The sequence below is a fragment of the Poromitra crassiceps genome (genome assembly GCF_964638095.1).
Source record: "Poromitra crassiceps genome assembly, chromosome: 2".
Classification (NCBI taxonomy): Eukaryota; Metazoa; Chordata; class Actinopteri; order Beryciformes; family Melamphaidae; genus Poromitra; species Poromitra crassiceps.
The window spans coordinates 106,518,166-106,544,714 of NC_139624.1; the positions used below are offsets into that span (position 1 = coordinate 106,518,166).

At 44.7% G+C, this 26,549-nt stretch overlaps 1 protein-coding gene across 1 annotated transcript; it reads left to right on the top strand.

The window, feature by feature from the left end:
- Positions 1 to 4,077: 4,077 nt before the first annotated feature.
- Positions 4,078 to 23,094, top strand: LOC310771247 (piggyBac transposable element-derived protein 5-like; the record flags this gene model as incomplete). Its single annotated transcript, XM_083631893.1, has 3 exons — positions 4,078 to 4,176; positions 21,870 to 22,161; positions 22,279 to 23,094. 3 exons carry the CDS (start codon positions 4,078 to 4,080, stop codon positions 22,833 to 22,835), a joined length of 948 nt encoding a protein of 315 aa, XP_083488019.1. The 3' UTR covers positions 22,836 to 23,094.
- Between the last annotated feature and the right edge of the window lie 3,455 nt (positions 23,095 to 26,549).

The window sequence follows — 26,549 nt, forward strand, 5'->3', positions numbered from 1 at the left end:
CAAGAAGCAAGATTAGTGGTTTAGCGAGGTAACTTCAGGTTTAACCCTGGTTTGGCCGTGCTACAAAGCTAGTTAACTTCTTACTGACATATATTTCCATAGCAACTTATGCTTCACACTTAACCTGGTCCGCAGCAGGTTAAGTTGCAAGGATAAGATTAGACCTTAAATACACCGCCCACAAACCAATCGAATCAGCAGTTTGGAAAAATGGCCAACCCCTTTCTGGACGAGTTTCCCATCGAGGAAGGAGCACGAATTGTAATGTTGAATTAATCAAGGACTAAAGCCTTGCACTTGTTGCAGGCTACATTTTAATTAAGCCCTACTTACCACTTTGGAATATGTTTTTATATATTCATTTTTGTGCTCTCATGTAGCCTAGATACGTTGTTTGACCCCGCTGATCGATTGCAGTTGAATAGTGAGTGGAGAAATATCACTAAACCGGCATAAAAAGGTTACATAAATGTCTCCAAAGCGCACGGTGCCGTGTGCGCAACGGAGCTGAGACTGACGTTGGGTTGGAATTGAAATGGTCATAGCCTACATGCTGGAATAGCCTACTACATCTAAGCAATTTAATATGGGATCACCTGCACACAGGCGATCCCATATTAAGATGATTCATATCTAGGCTACTCCTGCATTTTGCAGCTGCAACTGTGTTGCTTTTGGCCTGTATGATGTGATTGAACTTCATATTTCCAGGATCATTATATGAAATATGGAGATATGCGACTCTGCTGACAATAGCCTATATATGTGACCACAAAATAGGCTATTTTTTATAACTGAAATCTATGCCCGCACGTACCGTGTCGATTCAGTTCAGAAGCATTTATTTTATTTTATTATCATTCTTTTTTTTATTGATTAGCCTATAGGAATTATTCAATCAGTGCGACTAAACACATCATGAGATCATTATTATTCATTGAGCCTAAATGGTCTATACATACGGATTTTGTACTGAGATAGATTACACATTGCTTCCACAAAAGACATGCCGGTTTTGAGTTTATTGAGAGGGTGAATTGAGCTGCTGTAGATAGCCTAGGTGGAGGTAGAAACCGCTCTTCAAAGAAATTACTGGTGTGGATAAAAGTGGTCACTTTAGACAGTAATTCGGGAACAGACTAAAAATATCCAACGCGGATTTTTATTTGCGGTTTCATTCAATGAGGAAATAGGCGTGTCTGGCGCTGTCAGAGTTGGAGCAGTCAATATTGCATTGTGATTGGCAGTTGTTAAAAACCACGCCCCTTTTGCGGGCACGAGCTCCAGGTTGTCCAAAGAATCAATATAGGCTAATATTGTATGGGGATAAAATGTGCCATTTCCCACTAGGGCCCAGGCTGTAGCGGAGGGCGGGGCATGGTGCTGGTGGACGCTGAAAACAACATCCTGGACGTCCCGGGTCAGCTGCAGATGAGTCACCTGGTGCCACCTGCCCAAGACAGCCAGGTAAGTAGGGATGAGTACCGGAACCCGCTATCAAACGGGCCCCGGCGCCGAATTTGTAAATACCTGAGTATCAATAAGGTTTAACGTTAACGGTTATCTTATCGGTACTGGAGAAATTAAGAAAATGGATTTCCTATAATTGTTATAAATGTTATCTGGCACATTTTATTTCACCAACTCCGTAAGACATGCCTATAAAGAGATCGCTCGCTTTCTCTCCGTCTCGAGACGACACTGACGAGACACAACAGCGAGGAGCCATGTGTGAGAGTCTCCCTGTTACTTGCGGCTGCCTGCCTCCACTGCAGCGTGTGTGCCCGCCCCGCCCCTCTGTGTGTCAGCCCCGCCCCTCACTGCAGCGTGTGTGTCAGCCCTGCCCCTCTTCACTGCAGCGTGTGAGTCAGCCCCGCCCCTCTGTGTGTCAGCCCCGCCCCTCACTGCAGCGTGTGTGTCAGCCCTGCCCCTCTTCACTGCAGCATGTGAGTCAGCCCCGCCCCTCTTCACTGCAGCGTGTGTGCCCGCCCCGCCCCTCTGTGTGTCAGCCCCGCCTCTCTTCACTGCAGCGTGTGTGTCAGCCCCAGTGCGCGGGCATTTTCATGTGCACGAGCTCTCAGCTTGATTAGAAAAACCTGGTTTGAGTTAACGAGTGGCAAACGAGGTTCGTAGTACAAGTTAACTACAATCGAGCTGATCTGGTTTAGACAAACCAGATCAAGGGACAGATCCTGGATCTTCTTATAGAACATTCGTGGTATAGAGCCTAGATCCCAGTATATTAATGTGATGTCAACAACTCAATCCATCTATATTTATATAGCACCAAATCATAATGACCACTCAACAGGTAGACGACTATGGACTCAAACAATTGAAACAATATATCGGCTATTAGATTAGAGAAAAGACAACATGTAAGCGATGGTGTTGAAGAAGAGACACATCTTTGAAAGCTATCTTTCAAGTTTATTATGAAGACAAAAAATAAACAACAAAATCCTCCGATCAATCCTGATCCTGACCCATATAGCTGGGCGTCAGCATCTGGCCTAGAGAGCAGTTCTAGTCCTCTCGGTCATCAGTCACCCTGAGGAAACAAAAACATTTTATTACTCACAGTTAACGTAAATATTTAGAGCTCATTAGCCTATTATGCTAATGTTAAATTTCCATGCAGTTATAGACTAAAAGGGCTTGTTAGCCATTTGACATACAATTCCAACAGCAGTAAAGATGTGTTCAAATATGCATATAAACCCCGTAATTGTTGTATCATTTGGCCACATACAAGCTGGGTCTGTGAGAAGACTAGTCGGCTACTTACTCAGCTGTCCCGGGAATGTAGACCTATTTCCCCGCAGACAAATCCCTGCTAGCACCCCCCCCCCATTTTTCGTATCAAAATACTGTCAAATTGAAATCTGCAACCTCACCTCTAAGCTGCTCTAAAGTTGTCCGAAGTGAATTAGTTATTATCAATTAGTAATGATATCGCATGCAGAAATGTCAAGAAACCTACCGCATCTCAACAATGGCTGGTCTTTCTTTTCTGGCTGTCTCGGGCTGCCTCATGAACGCGCAGCTTCGGCGGGAGACGTCATGGAATACGTCATTTCACACATGCGCACTTCACCTTGGGCCGCATGGTCCGGAAGTAAAACCAGGAAGAAAACCCCCCCATGATTCATGCACCAGTGAGCAGCCTCCGTCCGAATGCATGGGTGGGCGTGGCTCGTCCCGTATCCAGTTCTTTTCATAGATCCATGGTCTGGACCCTGATGATCTTAACAACTTCCAGCCGATCTCCAACCTTCCATTCCTCAGTAAGGTCCTGGAAAGAACAGTGGCCGCCCAGCTCCATCAACATCTGTCCAACCATGAGCTCTACGAACCCCTGCAGTCAGCCTACAGAGCACACCACAGCACAGAGACCGCCCTAATCAAGATCACCAACGACCTCCTCATCGCTGCAGACTCCGGTAACATCAGTATCCTCATCCTTCTTGACCTCTCCGCAGCCTTTGACACGGTTTCCCACACAATCCTCCTCAAACGCCTATCTGACCACCTTGGCATCACCGGTACAGCTCTCTCATGGTTTCAATCATATCTGTCAAACATAACTCAGTTTGTCAGCATCAACCGCTCCTCCTCCCCCCCTGCCCCAGTCAACCATGGCATCCCTCAAAGCTCTGTGCTGGGTCCCCTACTCTTCATCATCTACCTGCTCCCCCTCAGCCAGATTATACGTCACCACGGTCTCAACTTCCACTGCTACGCTGATGATACTCTGGCCCTCACTCTCAGACTCCGTGGCAGAAACCCTCATCCATGGATTCATCACCTCCCGGCTGGACTACTGTAATGGAGTCCTGTCCGGGGTTTCCAGCAAAGCCCTGGACAGGCTCCAGTACATGCAGAACTCAGCTGCCAGGGTTCTCACTCACACCAAGCCCTGCAGCACATCATCCACCTCCACTGGCTCCCGGTCAAGTTCTGCATCTCTTACAAACTCCTCCTCCTCACTTACAAATCCGTTCATGCACTCGCCCCCAATACCTGTCTGACCTCCTCCACCAACACACTCCATCCTGCAACCTGCGGTCCTCAGACATGGGTCTGCTGTCCACCCGTCGTACCAGAGTAAAAACCTTCGGGGACAGAGCCTTCAGTGTGGCAGCCCCCACCCTCTGGAACTCCATCCCGAAATCCGTAATGCCCGACCCTGGACACTTTCAAAACAACCCTCAAGACCCATCTCTTTACCTTGGCTTTTCCCCATCAGTTAGTTTTAGCTTAGTTAGTTAGCCACCCCCTTTGTTTTGTTTGTTTTGCCCCTCTCTCCATGAATCCCCCCCTCCTTGCCCCATCTCCTGTAAAGTGACCTTGGGTTTTATGAAGGTGCTATATAAATTCAATTTATTGTTATTATTATTATACAGACAATGAGAGAGGCGTTGGGTTGGGCAGTGTAGGCTACATGGTGGTAGAATACTTTTTGACCCTGAGACTAACACTTACAGTATATAATGTGGGCAGTATTTTGTCACTGGTAAGTTACCAGTAATTATATTCTCATAAGATAACCTGGGAAAACATTAGCATGCCCTAACATTTGGTTGCTACTGAGCTAACTTTAGTCAGCCAGTTCTACTAAAACAGATGACTTGTGTCATGGGTCTCAGGATATTCTGGTCGGTATTAACTGCCATCCCAGGGGGCAAAAGTACGGGTAATAAGAAATCTCATACAGTAGGATTAATCAACATAGGATTAAGTTAACATAGTTAATATAGCAACAATCCACTTTAATAACTAATGTCACGTCAGCCTGGCTCAAACTTAGGAGGCTTTCAGACCCAACGTGCTTATTTCAGCTGCCAGCCCCTTTCTGCAATTCATTCTCTATGTAAGGACGTGCTAAGCATGCTCCTCTTTCAAGGAACGTACCTGGCATTGGTGGCATCTTTTGTTTTTGGCAGGGCGCTCTGGGCGTTTTTAAGCTGAAAAAAGTTGAACATTTAGAGGAAAAGCTGCTCGTCTTGTCACTCATCCACCTCTTCTCCTCCCAGAGGGATCCTCAACCTCCGCTGTTGCCAGAATTGGCAATAATCTGGCTTTCATGTTGACAGTCAACAACATCAAACAGACAAAACCAGCTGGCTACCATCCGTGTGATCGTTACTGTACTGCACGCGACCGCAGGGGAAAACAAAACAAAGCACACACAAAAAAACACTCCGTGCACTGTTTTGTGCGCAATGGTAGCGCTCTCGACATGATTTCCAAAGCTTTCACACACGTCCTGTGTGAACGCTGTCTTACTACTTATAGTAGTAAAAACACCTGTATTTTCAGATTTCTAAATATGAAAGTTAAATTATTCAAGGTCAACTTATTATCTTACCTGGTGATTAAATTAAGTAGTGGTAAAAAGTATTTCACTTCACTCCACTGTGAGGGATCATTTATCCATAGCTTTATTAGCCTAATGAAAAAGGACATTGATGGAGGCCAATTACTGTAAGTTCATTTTTTCAATGTACTTTCCCCTCTCTGTTGGAGGCAGTGTGCTGAAATCATTATTTGACAGACTTTCTTTAAACTTGATTCCAGACCTATCAAGCATAGTTCATGCTATTTTAGACAAATAAAATGTCACTTGATACATGACAAAATTACTTTCGAGATTGTTTTCAAGAAACCATCCTAAAACAATGAAGAAACTTTCTCTAAGACAATTTCACTTTTACCAAGTAAATGTCAAAGTCAAATCCTTAGTTCAGGAGGGGTTAGTTCAAGAATTGGGTCCAGGTGTAACCTGAAGAGGTGTGTGGTGTAAAGATGGGCAGTGATTGGACCGTTCTGACAGAGGGGGGAAGCTCCTTCCACCATTGTGGCACCAGGGACGGAGTCGTGACCCGGATGAGCAACATTTGAGCCCATAGGGATGGGGGGGGGGTGAGGCACCTTACAAGGGTGGAGGAGCGGAGGGAGCTAGCTAGCGAGGCGAGGTTTGGAACCTGAAAATAGATTGCAGATAGGGTGGAGCAGTGTGTACTGCTCTGTAGGCGAGTACCAGTGTCTTGAATTTGATGTGTGCAGAGATGGGAAGCCAGGGAAGCAACCGGAAAAGGGGGGTGATGTGATAGAATTTAGGTTGGTTGAACACCAGAGGGGCTGCAGCGTTCTCAATGAGCTTTAGATGTCTGACGGCAGAGGCAGGTAGCCGGCCAGAAGAACGTTGCAGTAGTCCAGGTGGGAGATGACAAGTGCCTGCACCAGTACAATACTACTTCACTTCATCCGTTTTTGCAGTGAAGGTTAGTGTTCAATGGCATCAGCCATCAGCGGTCACTTGAGTCTTGTGTTTGCTGTGATTGATATGTAGATCGACCGGAGCTCGATATGACATCATTCCTGTCCCATCAGATTATGATTGATGAAGCAGGTTGACCAAGGTCAGGATCATGATATTTGACCTACACTGTGAAGGTGCCAGAGAGCCAGATTAATGCGCCTTAATAACACGGGCTGTAGCCATGTTGTTATGTTGCCTGATATACTGTTTCATAAATGGCAAGAGGTTAACATGCGTCTTTGCAAAGCGTCGCCCCCCCACTGTACATCAAAACGGTAGGAGCGGCTTGGGAAACATCATAAAACTCTCATGCGACAGAATGGATATTGCAGATGATTGTGAACATACAAGGACACGTCTACCCCAACTCATTCTTATATAAGTCTGTTATACTCTGTAAAAATATACCACCAGTCCCTATGAGAATCATGCTGTCACCGACGTCTCCTTAGTATGGAGACAATTGGCCTTTTTCAGCCGAGCGTGACACACAGCACAGCTCGACAAACTCAGAATCAGGGAGGGATACACAAAGGTCACGGGCTGACAGGAGTAAGACATATTGCGCCCTGAGGAGATCTTCTGAGGAGTGAGCGACTTACTGATTTCACCCTCCCCGCGTTGCACGTTCGGTCACTCATTAGTATTCAAGGACAACAATTGTGCCTCAAAAGTCATTTGAATACCGTATGACTTCTGTTGGCTTTCAGGCGTTGTTAATGAAAATTGCCGCAGGCGGTACAGTAGCACGCATGATGAGGCTTTATAGCGAGCGAGATTGCGGATGTTTGGACGTTGCTTTTGGTATTGCATGGATCGTGCTAGAAGAAGAAAAAATCTAAATCAATACTAATGTGTGGAAAAAGATCAATCCCCTTCTCAAGCAAATGTCTTATCTTTGTTTTGACTGAATGGAAAGCTTTCTTCTTTAAGCATTAACCTGACGTTCTTATCAAATGAGCACACAAGGTGGGGTTCAGTGTCGAAATGGCTGTTGTGGGGGATCGAACCTGTGATCTCTCCTGTGAGAATATCCTGCGGTATAAGCTTTCACATGAGACATTACACATCCAAAATGAGTCATAAAAAAGAGAGATAGAAACAGACATGCAAACACATACTCAAAGGTGTTCACACACACACACACACACACACACACACACACACACACACGCACACACGCACACATGCACCCACGCAGTCATAATTCAGTGATTCATGAGCCTGGGATGTTACCTGACTGTCAAGAGAGGAGAGGTGCGTTCACAGAGAGCTGCAAATTTCATCAGCTCGCCATTCACCGCCCCCTCTGTGGATGCTATGTGTCAGAAAGCCTGAGGGGGGAGCAACTGAGACGAGACTCTGAGGCTGCCAGATGACTAGAGAGAGAGAGAGAGAGAGAGAGAGAGAGAGAGAGAGAGAGAGAGAGAGAGAGAGAGAGAGAGAGAGAGAGAGAGAGAGAGAGAGAGAGAGAGAGAGAGAGAGAGAGAGAGAACAGGAAGAGAGAAACCCAGGCAGGTGGAGAGAAAGGTCTTAGAGGGAGAGACAGAATGAGAGAAGGTGTGATGGAGAAAAAGAGAAGAGGGGAGAGAAGAAGGAGATATATAATAAGATGAGAGAGGAAAAGCAGAGAGGGGGGAGGGAGGGATAGAGAAAGGGGAAGGAGGGGGAGAGAGGGAGGGGAGAGTACACGCGCGCGCGCACACACACACACACACACAGACATGTGGAGTGTACCTTGAAGTGAGAGGGAGGGGAGAGGGGGAGAGTGTGGAGGAGGGGAAGAGAGCGAGGGGGGGAGAGCGTGGGGGAGAGAGAGGGAGGGAGGGGAGAGAGACAGGGAGGGGGATAGAGAGAGGGAGGGATAGAGAGAGGAGAAGGGAGGGGGAGACAGAGAGGGATATAGGGTGGGGACGGAGAGAGAGAGGGAAGGGGAAAGAGAGAGGCAGGAGAGAGATGGAGGGGGAGAGAGAGAGGGATATAGGGTGGAGAAGGGACGGAGAGAGAGAGAGAGGGAAGGTGAAAGAGAGAGGGAGGAGAGAGATGGAGGGGAAGGGAGGGGGAGAGAGAGAGGGATATAGCGTGGGGAAGGGATGGGGAGAGAGAGAGAGGGAAGGGGAAAGAGAGAGGGAGGAGAGAGATGGAGGGGGAGAGAGAGAGGGATATAGGGTGGGGAAGGGACGGAGAGAGAGAGAGAGGGAAGGTGAAAGAGAGAGGGAGGAGAGAGATGGAGGGGAAGGGAGGGGGAGAGAGAGAGGGATATAGGGTGGGGAAGGGACGGAGAGAGAGAGAGGGAAGGTGAAAGAGAGAGGGAGGAGAGAGATGGAGGGGAAGGGAGGGGGAGAGAGAGAGGGATATAGGGTGGGGAAGGGACGGAGAGAGAGAGAGGGAAGGGGAAAGAGAGAGGGAGGAGAGAGATGGAGGGGGATAGAGAAAGGAAAAGGAGAAGAGAGGGATAGATAGAGGGTGAGCGAAAGAGAGGCTGAGCTCACAGCCAGCAGGCAGATTGCTGCTAAGTGAGAGATTGCCATGCAGGCAGTATTCCGCACCATAGATGACATTTAGAGTGGCAAATGAAGAGCAGCGGTGTTGCTCACCTTCACTGCTTTACAAACAGTCCGTCTCCGTGTTGCTGCTGCTCGGGCTGCGCTGCTGCGTACCGGCGGCACTGAAGCCTTTTGGACGGTGGGACAGGAGGTATGCCACGCTATGATTGTGAAATGGCTCCTAAAGGTGCTCTGTGCAGCAGTGGAATATCAAATCATTAACCGTTTTGAGATGTTTAATTACTCATCACCCATTGGTTTGTGTTGAAGCCTCGAGGTTGGCATTTCACCCTCGCCATCTTGGTTGGAGTCAGAAGTGGCGTAAATTTGGACGTCAAGTCAAGTCAAGTTTATTTGTATAGCCCTAATTCACAAGCATGTCTCAGAGGGCTTCACAGAAAATATGTCTAGCTAAATCTAGCTGACACAACAGTCGCAATGACAGTAGTAATAATAACACATTGATACACAATAACAATCATATGATAGAGAAAGGGGCGGTGGGATGTGGGGGAGGAGAGAATAGGGAGAGGAGGAGATGCCATGCTTTAGAGAGAAGAGCTGGAGCGCGGCCTGCTATTGGTCTGTGATTGGAGAGCTGCGTGATCGCCTGACATAGTCTGCTTTATTGTCTATTTTACTCAAAATCATGCTGTATTGAAGAAGACGTGAATATGATTGAGACCTTAAAGGGATACCGTAGTTTGGTTTGTTTGAAGTGGGGTCCTATCAGCTAGTTCCATACACTAACTGAAATAGGTACTGTGTTCTGGACGCTGAGCGCACTGTCTATCGAGACCAGTGGCGGCTGGTGAGCTTGTAAACAGGGGAGGTAGCAAAAATAATTTGTCCGTTTTTTTTTTCTCTTTTGCAGTTTGAAGACAGATTTAGAGGAATATCTCATTTTAAATTAGCATTAGGATTAGACTGTTGTGATGTCATTATTCAGTTTTAACCATCAATAATTGTTCCTTTTCTCATTATTTACAGTAAATAGATACTGTATATTTATTTCGAGATTTTGGTCAATTATTTGTGCTGTTATGGTTATTATTAGCCTAGTTACTCACTTCTACACTAGCTTAGATTGTGTTACTTATGGATGGCATGGAATTATAGTGAAAATAGATTATCCCCCCTTTTTGCTGGGGACCCCACTTGTGAGGTCTCCAGACCATATTTCAAGCAGAAGGCCACTCATGCATAATCCGATCATCCCCTGACGACAGTCAAGTTCTAGCATAACGTAGTCATTCAAAGCCCTAGCATGACGCCTGCTATGACGTCAAATATGACGTCAGATAATCCTCATATATATAGCAAGGGTTCTACGTCACCTCTCTCTCTCTCTGGCCGATCATAGCAGCAGCTAGCTCTCAGCAGTCCATTTCCCTTGAAGCCGTCCTCCGAAGCGTTGTTTTGCTCCCCAGTCCGCCACCAACGAGTCTTGACTCCTGATCCCCCACGGGGGGGGGGTCTCCTAGCCTATGCAGGTGCCCTCCTCTTGCCTCAAGAGCAGCGCCACTGGCCAATGGAGTCATGCGCCAAAGTATTTGCCATGCACGCCGATTGCTAAATAAAGTTTGTCAAATCCTACCAACTGGCCTCTCATGATTGAATTAAAACCACTGGCTTAGGCTACAACTGTTGCGAGGTTTCAGGATTTATCTCTATGCATTAGGCTGTGATTACTATTTATATAAATATATTTATTCACATAGATTCATGATATATTATGGTATACAGCCTACCTGTGACATAAATGTTTTGATTAATCTGCGCCAGTACCGAAAATGTACCCTATTACTGCATGACTGATCCTATGATGTCATTGTAATCACACTCAGGTGTGCTTTCACAAGACAGGTGTTGTCCATTCAATCAGCCCACCTGTCTCTATAATGGCTGTCTTGCACTGTGTTTGTATGAAGCTGCGTTCACACTGACTTATTAAAGTTTTTCGCTGGCATCGAGTTTACATACAAAGTCAATGCAAACGAGTGATTGAGCGTATTTTCGCCTGGGAGAAAAATCGCTGGGCGTCCGAGCGACAGAGACGGAGCAATAGGGAGAAAATACGCTCGTCGCCCCAGATGAAATATCCCAACTCGAGCGAAAATACGCTGGCATCAGTCGCTCGCTGTTCAACGCTGATTGGCTGCCGTGTGAGAGCGAGTCAAGGATCACACTGGCTTGGAACAAACCGCTGGTTTATTGTGTGGCAACAAACCACATAGACAGGCTGACAGCTGACATGAAGTGAAGTCTGTACTACCGGTATGTAGCTTGCGTTAGGAGCACGCTGATAGGCTTAGCTTGTAAACATCTACGGTGGCTCGTAGTGGACAAACATCATGACGTTATAGCCCCCACATGTCCGTCAATTCGTGTGCCTGTTGATGAGCAATTTAAACAGAGCAACAGAGCGATTCCAAAGGGTTGAATCAAGCGACAGAGCGAAAAATAAATATCTCGGTGTGAACACAGCTTGAGACTTGACAAAGTCTAGGCCGAAACTGTTGTCAAATAGCGTTAAATTACACTTTATTGCATCTGGAACCAGAGTGTGCCTTCCCCTGGCTGCAACAACTTCTAGCATAGGCTACTCGTTTAGTTGCAATTCATCAACCTCGGAGCATTATTTACCCCCGCTTCCCGACATGTTAGGTTGACATGCTTTGTCCCAATCGATTCCTTATTTCTTCTACTTTCATATGGTATAAAGATTACCACTCACGCTTTAAAAACGAGCTCGCAGTCAGCGATGGATTTACGGGTTTAAAAATGTGGGAATTTAAGGTTGCGGTAAATGACAGGAAAAATGACAGCATGAAACATAAATACGGAAAAAATAGCGCTGCTCGGTGAACCATTTCCACGCCGAATTTAATAGAAGGCCCAGATAACTTGAAATTAATTGACTTACTTGCATATCCATGCCGTCTGTAGTGTCACCGCGTGCAGCCGAGACGTTGCAAATATCCCAGTTTTTTACGTTAAATATTCCAGTATCTCGCCGTATCGCGGCCCGCAACTCGAAACTCGTTTTGGCTCGTAATCCAATGCAACGACTGTCTGGCTTGTGAACACTTACTGCTTGATAAAAAGTAAATAAAAATAAGGGGGAAATATAATATGCTGCTACTGTTGTCAGTGTGTAAATCATTCCTGTCAGGTCATGACAGCAAAGTGGATTTCACTTCCTATAGTGAACTTGATTCAGCGTTGAGAGACTCATTCATCAGTGGATGATACAATGTCAATCTTAGCAATCTATCCAATCAACAACCAATTTCACTGTTCCTTCTCAAATGCATGCGTTTTCAACCAATAATATTTTGCATGAGATAAATTACCAGGGGAATCAAACGCCCTAGGGGAGGATTTTTGTCTCCTCTACCCCCCGAGGGCATGACCAGGGCATGACAGACTGGCACAGACTCTGTCTGCATGCCGCTCCATCACTGCCCTACAGGGGTCACTGTTGTTGAAGCATTTTAAGAATAACATGATTTTTGTTAAGAAAAAACACATTTGATTGATATTTTATTAAAAAAATATATATTATTATATAAAATCTTCCATCTCTTCTAGAAAATAGAGGAGGACCACCCTCCCTTGCCTCACTGGAAAAAAAAACTCTGATCGAGACCCAGCACTCAAGCAGCACCCAAGCAACAGCCTCCACAGCTCTGTCTCTCTAGTACAGTGGGCCAAGAACTAAAACGTAATTTAGCCACCTAAAACAACGCCCACCTAAACAAATCAATATCAGTGTACATGCACGCTCTATTCTGACAATTTTCAGCACTTTACTTTACCGTCAAACAGCCCTCTCATTCGGCACTATTTCCTCCCAACCGTACAACTATCATATTCCTCTGCTATATGACTTACGGTTTAAACATACAAGTTGAGACTTTTTATGGAAACATGAACATTTTATGAATACTTGTAAGCATGTATCTATGCTTCTTGGGAGATAATATGTATGCCATATTTGTCAGTGGCGTCTAATGATTTGTAAGGTTTGTAAATTATGTTCTGGTGGTATTCAATTTACCGATAGACAGGGCCACATTTAGTTGCCAGATTAATGGAGTTTGGTGTGGCTAGTACCTAGCCGCGATTGTCGTACTGGACCACAATGCAAGTGCTCCTCACCCGCGCTTACCCGTGTGCCCCAGCCCTATTCTGAGTGCGTAGCTTCAACTTCACATAGCTTGCCTTGTCAAAATTCATATTTGCTGCTATCGGCTCTCTTCTCACTTCAAAACAACCGCACACGGAGCAACACCAGGGAGGGGAAGGTGGGAAAACCAGAAACATCTTCCATTTTATTTATGGGCAATGTGGTCATATTTATTGTATGAAAAACACAAAATATTACACACAGCACCTTTAATTTGCTTTTACCAGGGATACGATATGAGTCGATACACAACATGGGGTGCTCGATTCAAAGCAACCACGATATATGATGTAATGAATAAAAGTGAAATGACAACAAAGTCAAACTGTCCAGAATCATGTTTATTTCTGGGTCACACATCTTTCTCGTGATGCCATTGGCATCCTAGAATGCAAATAACAATTTAAAAATGTCATTACAAAGTCCAAATAATCTAATTTAGATGCAGAGCTTGTGATGGGAAATCTATCTTTTTTCTGATTGCTACATTAGAATAAAATTGAGCTACGTATAGGTATAGGTATAGGCCAGGGGTGGGCAACTATTTTTCATGGGGGGCCACATGAGAAACCCAGATTGTTGCCGGGGGCCGAACAAATATTGTCATGCCGTAACCCATGGATGGGCAACTTTGATGATAGAGAGGGCCACAAAAAAAATTCCTCGCTACCAGATTTTGCTGAGGGCTGAACGGCGCCAGCGCGAAAAGTTTGGGGCATTTGAAGCCAGGTTTAGAGGAATAACTCATTTTAAATTAACAATTGTGATGTCATTATTCAGTCTTAACCACCAATATTTGATCCTTTTCCTCACTCACTCCTATGTCACCACCTGCTCTCCCTGCAGGGCTTGAAATTAACTTTTTTCACCACCTGCCAATATGGCTGCTAGATTTTAAAGTTACCAGCCAATTAGAATTTCCACTAGCCGAAATGTTTTTCTTGAAATAAACCAGAATATGAGTGGGTTAATTTAAGCATAAGTATCAGTAAGTGGCCCGGGATTCTCAAAGCCTGTGTTGAGGGTCACACAAGAACAAAAATGCACTCTTGAAGCTAAATAAATCCAAAACCAACAAGTTAATTATTTAAATTTCTACTTCAATGTAGAACAGTCATTTCTTACACATGAGATTACTTTTAGCCTTTTAGTCATAAATATTATTGAAAATTATTCCATATTCCAGACTGAATTGCATTGCATAATACATTTCGATATATCATCCCATAGCGTTTACTCTCAGAAATAGAGCACATTTTCACTATTGCACATCCAAGAGAGAAGCATGCTGTAACATTTAAGACCTGTGACATTATATGGTCATAATTATGTAACCTTGATGTCACTACACACTGATACATCCAAGAGAGAAGCATGCTGTAACATTTAAGACCTGTGACATTGTAAGGTCATGTAACCTTGATGTCACTACACATGATACATCCATGCATGCTTTATAAGGCTTGACATCAATAAGTAAAGATGTCGAGATGACCCTTTTCTTTCTTTTTCTTTTTTTAAATATTTGTTTCCTGATTTTTTTTATCCCATTTCTATCCCCCGTTAAGTGCTAATTTTAATTTATTTATCCTGGTTGCTGCTCCACCCTCTGCCGATCTGGGGAGAGCCGAAACTGGCTCCATGCTTCCTCCGAGACATGGGCAGTAGCCAGCTGCTTCTTTTCACCTGACAGGGCAAACGAGTTCCCCTCCCTCCGAACAGGCGCCCCTAACGACCAGAGGAGGCACCACATCAGCGACCAGGATATTGCATGTTTTGGTGAAGGGGGTTCCTATATGAAGGAAACCCCCAGGGGGCACGGGGAGAACATGCAAACTCCACACAGAAAGGCCCTTTTGACGACCCCACCCGGACGGCGGGCACTCGAGGACATGCGGACGGGCACGCACTCCTTCAGCGCTCACAGCGTCCCAGGTGGGAATCGAACCCTGAGATGACCCTTTTCCAGTCTGGTCCCTTCTCACTCTTTTTGCTCAATTCTGAAACGCTGCTCATATCTGATTTGTTTGGATGAGTTTATATCGTTTCTCGCATGTAACCCATATCTGATACTATTATGTGCACAGAACGGCAACAAAAGACGCTGCATCTGTTTATCTTCCTAGGCTTCTCCTTTATTCTGGTTATGTGCTGGTATTTCAAATTTCGACTGATTTTAAGCATCTCTTCGAATACCAATCATACCGAATGTCCTCCATTCTAACATCGGTTCAACGAAGCTCACATGGCACCAACATTGTTTGGTGAATCCTATAATAAGAATGCAGCTATGGCATTTTATGTGCGATCCTGCTGAATCTTTCAGGAAGTGTAAAGAGCACCCCAGCAGGTGACCTAACATTGACAGATTTTTTAAATTAGGTAATTACGGATGACTACAGTAAATGCACAAAAATGGCTAATTAGTGGCCCAAATGAGTAAACACAGGTCCAGCACCATGGAGAGCTCCATTCGTTAGCTACTGATGGAGCTCACCTGAGTAGAGGACATTGTAGAGGAGCACAGCTAGGCCAAGTTGCAATCAGCCCAGTCAAGTGCAGTATGAAAACCGTCTGAGAGGAGAGGCTGCATGCCAACTCTGCGAGCGAGGCCTGACTAAATGGCCAGTCACACAGGGACGGGTATTCTGCTAGGAACCTAAGATTAATTTGTCATGGCAACACTTTGAGCATTCATACTCAAGTCACGTGTAGGAGGACTGCCTTTCATGTCCATGTGAAATCCATCAAGAAATGTGTCTCAATGTTACTATATGCTGCTCAGAGTGACTCGAAAACATCAAATCAGTGTCACATGTCATGTGAGGGGAAAATAATTGTTTACTATGGTGAATTGACTGACTTGTATTTGGAGAACATACAAGCACAGAGAGACAGTCATATTTGAGACTGTGTGGGAACATTATGACTATAAGGTGTCTCCAGGCTCTTTGGTGGCTTTGGTGTTTGTTCAGTCGCGCACACTCGATGGTTCCCCTCACACCATCTGATCCAGGCCCCGCCGCGACACTGATCTTTCCAACTAGTGTTTGTTTCACAGTCGCTGGGAGTCAGCTGTCCTCAGACACAGACGTGACTTTCCTCTCCAAAACGTTCCTAATGTGCCCCCCCCCCCCCCCTTTCTCCACATCGCTGCACCAACAGTGGTCTTTACAAGCTGCTCTTTGAGGGGGAAATCTTTTCTTTTTATTCTAGTCTGTTTTCTGTGATGTGAATGCGGAGGCACTCAGAATTTACATCTCAGACGGTGTATCCAAGGCCATGATGGATGTCATGTTTCCTCTGGAGGCTTTTGTTTATGACAGAGTCACTATCCATTTGGCTGCATATCGGCACTGCACAGTGTGCCGTTACGTAATGGGGGTTGTTGTTTTACGTGGAATTGATTTATACACCTTTCTGTAATGGATTTTCTTTCTTGTTTTGTTTGAGGCCTGTTTGACCTCAGGTTCTAATGCAGAATGAGATCATAATGAAGTGGCTGCAACAGCTTGCTGCCAAGGCCTTGTGTCGGCGCTGACATTTGTTTGGGTTTAGCCCTCTGGCACAGCAAGACAGCGTGTGGAGAGGCTCACCTGTCCCACAGTTTGCAGGCAGCGTTAAACACAGGCCACCTTGTGCACTGCAAGAATATCTTAACTATACAATTAATCTACTAACGAGCCCCAAAATCTAATTTTTCTTGAAAGAACTAAAAATGTCTGTCAGTGGAGTGAGAACATTTGTCTTTATTGATTTCAACACGGTTCCTTGAAACAGAGACAATAGCAGGAAGTACTGTAAGGCAGATCATTCATCTTGTATAAAGATAGTGTCACTTGATTTAAGAACATTCATACAAGTGGGTTGTCATTGGAAAAAGGGTAATTATCTCAGCGTGTTGACAGATATTTCATGTTCAAACAAAAGATGAACACGACGATGATTTAAAGCATCTGTGCTAGATTAAATAATTCATTCATTACACCAAGGAGGTTTTGTATTCGGTGCCGTTTGTTGTCAGCAGGATTACACACAAACTACTGACTTCTGGGATGGTAGCATGGGCCAAGGAGGAAACCATTAAGTCTTGGAGTGGATTCGGATCCGAATCCCGAAAAAGCCTCACGAACAAGCAAGCGGCCTTGGTCGAAGTCTGTGCTCTCCGAGTGCCCTTCTAGTTATGATTGTTTTTGCAGTGTACATTTTCCTGTTATAATCAATTCATTGTTTCGACAAATCTTTAAGAAAAAAAAATCCAGTTTCTTAAATGTGAATATTTTCTGGTTCCCGTTCCTTTAGTTTTCTACGACAGTAAACTCATCTTTGGGTTGTGGACTGTTGGTCAGGAGGACAAAAGAAGACATTTGAGGAAGTCATCTTTGGCTTCGGGGAAAAGATGATTGACATTTTTCACCATTTTGTGACATTTTACAGATCAAACGATCGATTAGTTGAGAAAATAATCGACAGATGAATCAATAATGAAAATAATCATTAGTTGCAGCCCTCCCTGACACTGTGTAATAAATTGTAAGATGGATAATTATATATTCGGTATAGGCAGCCGCACTCGAAGAAAATTTGACGTTTTTTTTCTTTTAGCCATATTTAGAGGAATATTTATACTGTTGTGATGTCATTATTCAGTATCTTCTCCTCTTCTCTGCAGCATTACTCAATTTACCCTCAGGAATCAGGGACAGGGATAGCCTACCTGCTATTCCTCCCATCTCCTCTTTCTTTTTTTCTCAGTCTTGTCATCTCGTATCTCTTTCTCTTCACAAGAAAGTAAACACAGCTATGTAAACACTAGTTTCAACGTGAGGCTAAGTAAACAAAACTTCAGCATTTCCCGGAGTGCACGCTTCACATTGTGTGGATCCTATTTTTACCCAAGAACCACTGCGTTGAGCAAAGATCGTCTATAGAGAAGATATCCACTACACAGCCACGACTCATGCACAGAAACACAGTACTCGAGCCAAATTCAACAATTTCAAAAATGTAATCTCTTGCCACCAGGGGGTGGTGCAGCACCCACCGCACCGGGCTTCCCGCGCCGTTGGGTATAGGATCGATATAACCCTTTCATTAAACTGCCATCAATAAAAAAGGGCCGTGTCCATGCAGCCAGAGAAGCAAGGTGATTCTGAAGCAGCTGCTAATGTGGATTTGAACAAGCACTTGTTTCAAGCACACAGAGACAATAATACATCACAGAGACTGCTAGCTGATACTGTCAGTGAGAAGCCAGCGCGGGAAGGTGTCACACGCTAAGCGCTCCACAGAGGCACGGTGGGTCAATTACAGAGCAGTGCGTGGATAAATATTAGCAGCAGTGCGTGCACGCACCACTGAGCCTGGGAAGAACATGGTGTTCACTCACTCTGTCTCGTTAACCTGCTGTTTCCACTAGTATTCTGGCTGTTGCATGAGAACACAGAGCTCTGTATCTTCCCAACAACCATCAGGGGTGGCCAAATGTTCTTGCTTGTGGTTGTGGGCCATGTACAGACACATATAAGGAGTCGGGAACAGTCCAAACAATATTAAGGGCAACATTCATTGTGTTCTGTACTTTCAGCGGTGAGTGACGGATAAAATGTTGTCAGAGTGCATATCAATTATTTCATAGTTTGTCAAGACAGACTATGACTACTATCCCACGTTTATCCCCCATTAATCGATGGGGAATGGGAGAGATTGTACAGTATGCTTTTGGCAACATGTTCAAATAATCACATAAGAATATGATCCAAGTATGGGTGTGATTTATTTTGTTATGCTAACACTTGTGACTGATATTTCCATTAGCTGTAACTGTCTGGTCTCTTTCTGTCCTCCCTGAGTCTGTCACTTCATTCTGCATTAAGGAGAGCAACACACGTTATGATTATGAATACACTGCACTGCTTTGAATAGATAAGCTACTCGTGTAAAGAATGGGAGGGAGAGCAGGGGGCTGTTTACTCAATAACATAACACACTAAATGTTACGTGGCTACTGTAACAGACTTGGATTACAGTAGCGGAGTCTTTGATATCCAACAAGCTATAACTTTGACCATGACGTTTCTTGTTTTGTCAGAGGTGCGGATTGAAAACCAACCAGACAGAACGCAGTAGCGTAGTCATAGTGTAACTTCGTAGTTCTCTGGCTGGAGGATGGGTTTTGTTTCGTTAATGAAGACCGAAACAGGAGTGCTCTTTAGCGTGTGTGTCAGATGCGGTGTGTGTGTGGGTGTGTGTGTGTGTGTGTGTGGGGGGGGGGGGTACAGCTGTACATGTATGTGACATGACGTCACTGTAGAGGAGTTGTTTTGTGTATCTCAATAGTTGTAACAACGGATGCTACTATGTTCTAACGGGCCATGATTCCATTGTATTTTATTAAAATTCACAGCGGCCCCTTAAAAACGGGCAACGGGCCACAGTTGGCCCGCAGGCCATACTTTGGCCACCCCTGCATATCTTCCATGGACTCCGCAGACTCCTTGTGAATAGGCCGATGGAGTTGTCAGTCGCGGCCACCTCACAGCTGATATGGCATGAATGCAGATGAGCCATTGACAAATTGCTCTTTGCTGGGAGGTTCACCCAGAGGTAAAACCCTCAGGTTCACTCTACGGCGGCAATGGGGGAGTGATTTATAAAGAGGCAAAGACATGTCTTTGTCAGGCCTCTGGCATTGACAGGCGCTCCATCAGCGTCCAGATTTGGTTTCATGGTCAACTAGAAGGCACTGATGCAGCTCCAAGAGATTGGCATCCTCTATATTCACTGCTTTTGCATTCCTCTCTTAACCCATTTCAGACGGGATGACGTTCGCGTCATTCTCCCTTTAAAGACGGGATGCCGTTCGCGTCAATATACCTTTGAAGACGGGATGACGTATACGTCAATTTGTAGTTTAGCTGTAGTTTTTCGCCTATTTCCGGTCTCTAGGCAAATTAAATCATTCAGAAAACACACGTGGGGTCTCGCAATGCATTCTGGGGAGGAAAAGTTTTTCCTTTCTTCACTTTGAAGCGGACCTGTAGCGATGGAGGAAGAAAATAATATTAGCGAAGGAAGCGATTTTGAAGACGCGGAATATTCCGAACATTCCACCGTTGATGAAGAGTTAAATGATGACCCAGTTACAGACCCAGATTGGCAGCCCTTGGACAGAGATCAGTGGGTCAGAACTATGTTTCAGGATGACGATGATGATGAGTCTGACGAGCAGCGCTATTACCGTCCTGTGCCGGTCAAAGCGTTCAAAAGGGTGCCCGGGGTGAAAAGCGGTGTTGGCTTACAAGCCGATTCCACACCTCTATTTTCTTTCGAGAAAATTTACACGGAGGAAATGTGGGACCGTCTTGTCACGGAGACGAACCGATATGCCGACCAGAGACGCACAATTCCCCCAGCCAAAAAAGCAGCCAAGTGGACCCCGGTAACAGTGAAAGAAATGAAAACATTCATTGGGCTGTGTCTCGCCATGGGGATAATGAAACTTCCCGTCCGAAGAGAGTACTGGCGGCTATCCAAAAACATCTTCAAAACCAACTTCGGCCAGAATATGTCCCGGGACCGATTTGACGCCATTTGGAGGTAGGCTAAGAACAATAATATTATCCTTGTTATTATAACCATTGCGTGATATAGATGCGCCCCATTGAATAGGATGCGCTATATAAATAATAGTAGTTTGATAGATAAAATGTAACATTAGTACCATTGTTATGATGCCCTAAGGGAAATGAAATATATTGCAAATGTATTAGAAGTGTAGTGGGAGTATTGCCATTGTAGCGAGCTTATACACTGGGGTAAGAAACCCCTGCTGGGCTCGGCTGCTACACCTATTGTGTGTGGGCAAACACCTAGTAGGCCTATTGTTATTCAATTGTCAGGAATGTGGAGAGAATGCGCTTCACTCTTTGCACCAAGACAGACACTGCACTTAGACAGACCCTGTAACCCTCAAGTGTAACTAACCTATATAATGATATAGCCTACAATTTTTCATTTCATCCAAGATGTGTCTACTTGTATATAATATACAATACAATATACAATATTGTATACAATATACAAGACATTATATTGTTTATAATATATTGTAATATGTGTCTAATTACCCCCCCTCCCCTACCCCCCCTCTTCCATCCTCCCCTCTCTCACCTCTTCAGATACCTTCACCTCCAAGATAACAACGCACGAGGCGACCCAGCTGATAAGCTCTGGAAACTGCGCTGGTACCTGGACTTCCTGAACCAGCGCTTCCAGGACCTCTATGAGGTCAACGGCACAGTCAGCATTGACGAATCAATGATCAAGTTCAAAGGCAGGCTTGGCTTCCGGCAATACCTGCCAATGAAGGTACTGCTGATTGATTGATCAAATTGTCTCACCTCTATTTTGCCTATGTAACCTGCATCTTTTGGTAATGTGTGAAATAAACATTCATTCATTCATTCATTCCAGCCAACCAAATGGGGCGTGAAGGTTTGGGTGATGGCGGAGAGCTCAACAGGCTACGTTCCGCACTTCAAAGTAAGGAAAAAAATCAGCACACCAAGAATATGCAAATATGTATTCTGTAATGTGTTGTTATTTGAGTGACCTTTCAAGCACCCAAGGCCCTTCCTCAGACTTGTGTTTCTTCTTGCAAACTCCCCAGGTGTACACAGGACGTGAAGCGGCGCCGCAGACGGGCCTGGCACAGCGCGTGGTGCTGGACCTCGCCAAGCCATACAATGGCACCTTCCTGTCCATTTATATGGACAACTTCTACACCAGTGTAGAACTCCTCCAGGAGATGAACGGCCTTTTCCTGTACGGCTGTGGCACCCTTCGGGCCAATAGGAAGGGGCTGCCGAAGGACCACAGCCTGACAAAGAGGGCTGCGCTGGGGAAGCACGAGTTCCGGGTGGCACAGCAGGATGACCTCACCTTCTGCGTGTGGCAAGACACAAAGACGGTGATGGTCTTGTCCAATCACCATGACCCCAGCGCAACAGGGACTGTAAGGCGGAGGAGAGATGAGACCCACCGGGCTGATGTGGTAGTGCCCGCTTGCCTGGCGGACTACCAGAGCCACATGAAAGGTTTGTTTTACAGATTTATGTTTTATAAACAAAAATTAAAATACTGTAAGCTTATATTCACTGAGGTCATTTGAGTGAAAATGTATGTATGTAAACAGAGTTCCATGTGTGTTCCAGGTGTGGATCTCCTCGACCAGATGATTGGATACTATGGTTTCGATCATCGGTCGAAGAAATGGTGGCGGCGTGTGTTCTTCTGGGGCCTGTCTGTGTCGTGCTACAACGCCTACGTTGCAGCCAGGTCTGTTGGAGGAAGGCACAAACATTACAAGGACTGGCTGGAGACCTTGCTGGAGGAGCTCATCACACCGGTGACAAGGAGGGCCCCTCCTGTGATCCCTCCTCCTTCTCCTCCTCCTCCTCTGTCCCCAGCTTCCAGACCAGCCTCTCCATTTGGCTCTCCTTCCACTCCAGAGAGCAGGGGAGCCTCCCCAGCACCAAGCACATCGAGCAGGGCAGCCTCCCCAGCACCCAGCACGTCAGGAGAAGCCACAGGTCCCCCAATGCACGACTTCGGGAAGGTGTTTGAGAAGCGGAAGCTCTGCAGGGAGTGCCAGTTGTTGCTGGACAAAAAAGATGTAGTAGGCAGTGGGCTAACTGTGTATGGCTGCATACAGTGTGACCTGCCTGTCCACATTGAGTGTTTTGGAAAACACTACAGACATTTTTTGTAAGTGTTTGCTAAACACTAGCTGACACTTTAGACACTTGCCCCTTTGATGGTAAATGGACTGCATTTTTTTTTATGGTTGCAAGGGGACACAAGGGGGCAGTGTGGAGCACATTTTTGATTTTATTTGAGTGGTTTGGAGTGATTTGTTGCTTGTTTTTTCATACGTTTTTTAGTTTTTTAAAAATTTTCTGTGTTTACAGCAATATTTGACAATGCTATTGAATTGTCATACCAATAAACACCTTTTACAAGGAAAGCCACATGTGTCAGCTCTCAAATGCCTTTTAAAGTGTGTTTTTATCTTCTACAGAGGCTGAGATATCACTATTTTAGTAGGCGTTGACATTTCTATGAAAAGTTCAGGATTTGGGGGTCTATTATCAAATCGGACTTAGGTTTTAGAGGCTATTTTTTAGGCGAAAATAGGCTGAAATGGGTTAAGACTGGGTTTGACTGGCAAGAACTTGGCACCAAGCATGAGAGCACAGAGATTTGTCCAAGTGAGCAATACATATTCACTTGACTTGGCTTGCATTCTTGTCTTCCCCAGCAAAAAAAAAAAAAAAAAACTTAAGCTTTGTAATCTGTAAACTAAAGTGATCGTCATCAAATTGAATTTTTTTTTTTTTTAATAAATAAATAAAAATAAAACATATCTGGGCCCAAATAAAGTTTAAGTTTGATGTGAGTAACATCGGATCCCGTAGTGGAACCTGGCTGTCCATCGCAATAAAATACACTCATTCAGCGAGAGAAAAAGGCGGGGGGTGGGGGTCGCTTGCAGACAGTATTTTTGAGCCATGGTTGGCTGGGATTTGAACAGAGTGAAAATGGTTTTGAGAGGGTATTATAAAAAATACACGATGACAAGAGAGATAGGGCTGATATTCGGTGCCAAAGCAGCTTTGATGACTGTTCATTTCAGTCTCCTGCTGTGACTTTGGAGGTGACGGTTGAATGAGGCACTTTAAGCCTAACTTACATATTGGCAGAGCATATTAGGGTGGATGCTAATGGAGGTGTGCGGATGGTAATGAACAAAAAGGAAAATAATGATTATCATTAATGGCCTTGGGGCACGAGGGGGAGTCAATGGGAATGCTTTTCATTCCCCTCTCCAGGGCCACTGAAGAGCGCTGCGTCTCTCACTAGACTGTTGTTAATGTGCTATCAGGGCCTTCTGTGACGCTACTGCAGTGAATAATATGCTTAATGATGTTTGTTCTCCGTGATATCACTTGTACAGTGCTGGGGAACCACTTAGTATCAAACTACCACTCAACTCTGGGCAGTCGACCACATACACATTTTGTCATTCGAAGTCAGGCCCGGGACTGGCCATAGGGAGCAGAGGGAGTTTTCCCCTGTGGTCTGGCCTGCTAAATGGCCTGCAGGCTAAACCCCCCGAATGTTGTGTTTTCCTTTACATAAATAAAGACATTTCAACCATAAATTTATGCAGAAAAGACACTAGGAAAGTTCATTTTGAAAAAATTCCATAATCGAAAATCGGGGAAAATTAACGATCAATTATCGATTATCGATCATATTAATAATAATATTTTTTTAATATATATATATATATATATATATATATATATATATATATATATATATATATATATATATATATATATTACAAAATGAATGCCTATGGCAGAAAATACAAAAGACAACGTGTTCTCCTCAATGAACTCTTTATTTCAATGTGTCTCCTCTCCAACACTCTGCTGTCCCCGGCGCATGCCCGTGTGAATTCCCCATGTTTAAAAGTTTTGTTGGCACAAAGGCCTGTGCCCAGCCAGAAAACTAGAGACTATATGAAGCTCCACCTCATGTTAGTCGGCTGTGCAATGGAGTGGGGCGAGGAGGAACGAATTCCACCCAAACTAGTCCGCAAAAAAAAAAAAAAATTAAATAATAACAAAATCGATAAGAATTCCACATGATCGATTCCATTCCTTAACGATCAATTATCGATTTTCGATAACTGATGAACATCCCTAAAAGACACAAATTGGTGCATAAAAAAATCACCAGAATGCAGGAAGTTTGACGCTCAAAATTTCCTGGGGGAGGACCCCAGACCCACCACTTAATGTGTCCCCCCCCTCATGTTCAAATGAAGCCTGCGCGCACCTGCATTATACTGTTCTTTTTATGCCCTGGGCAAAAAAGTCCCCCCAACACATTGTGTAATTTGCACTGTGGTAGCAGTGCACAAAATTTCACCAGAATGCAGGAAATGAAGCCTGTATAACTAATTTCCTGATGGGGGGGCCCCCAGGTCCCTGCTTAAAAAGTGGCCTGACTGGGGCTATATTTCGCACTATATTTCCCGGCCTGAATGATTTTCCCAGCCTGGCTCCAGACCTTTGAAGCCACGCCCACTCCACAATTGTGGATTTGGCTCTTCTTGGTCTGGCATCGCCATGTGCAAATAGCCTACTTTTTCTCTGGTTGAAAATCCAATCACGGGTGCTGAATTGCTAACGCTCTTGTCAGTCATGCACAACAGAAACAGACACAGCTGTGGCTAAAGCAGATTGCCTGAAGCAGATAGCAGTTTAACACACAGCCTACCAAACCATAGCTACTAATGTTAGGCAGCCAAAGTCGGCCGACTTTGTACTTTTCATTTTAACGAACGTCTTATTAGTTACGGCAGTGTACGATAAGACGTTGGTTAAAACAAAAGTCAAACAAAGTCGGCCGACTTTGGCTGCTCAAGTAGCTAGCTACGGTGGAAAAGCTGGCTAGCATTAGCTAGCTACGCTAGCTTGTGCTTGTGACTAGTTTGACTAGAGAGATTCAGCTCCAGCAGGCAGAGCAAGACTGCTGCGGCTGCCCTGCCGGCCGGTTGCCGTGGACATGGTCTCTAGTGATTGGTTAGGGAAGACCGAAGCCCGGCCCCTCATAGAAATGCTCTGAAGTGACAGCAATCTCAGATCAGAAGAGGAAATGAGTTTATGAGTTGACGATGAAGTCTGAATATCAAGCTATGATTTTTCCAGTCCACCCCTGTTCGAAGTGGTGCGTAGGAATTTATTTCATGCCATAATATTGCTGTCCAAAATTGATTCCATTTCCTGCAAAATTCTAGATGTTATGATGAGTGTTTCCTTTTTATTATTATTATTATTATTATTATTATTATTATTATTATTATTATTATTATTATTATTATTATTATTATTATTATTTACTGTCAGGATCCAGGCAGGGTGAGAATAAGTGGGTTCTCATTTCATTCAAAGTGACTTGAATTCCAAATAATATGACCTTTTTAATATGCCCTCCCATTGCACCACTGCATGATAGCCTTGCAGGTTTCTGAAAGGTGCAATTGACAGGTGGGCACAATACGCCTCAGTCTGAACGGCCGGGCCATTGAAATCACATTTTGAGTGAGAATGCATCTGAGGCTGCATATATCCTCTCTAATTTACATATCTAATAGATTGACAAAATGATAATGGCCATGCATTATTTAGTGTACACATTACAATCTTCAAATGTATAATTTAGTGTTTGCTGGAGGTTGTTTTGGGGAGATAAACAAGTTTTCTCAGGGGCATATGCAGCGGTAGATTCCCTGCTATACCAACATGAGGGTCGCAGGATCAAACCCCCGGGTTACCTCCAGCTTGGTTAGGTTTCCATACAGGCATGTCTGCGGGTGGGAAGCTGGATTAAGGGTATGAGTTCTGGTCAC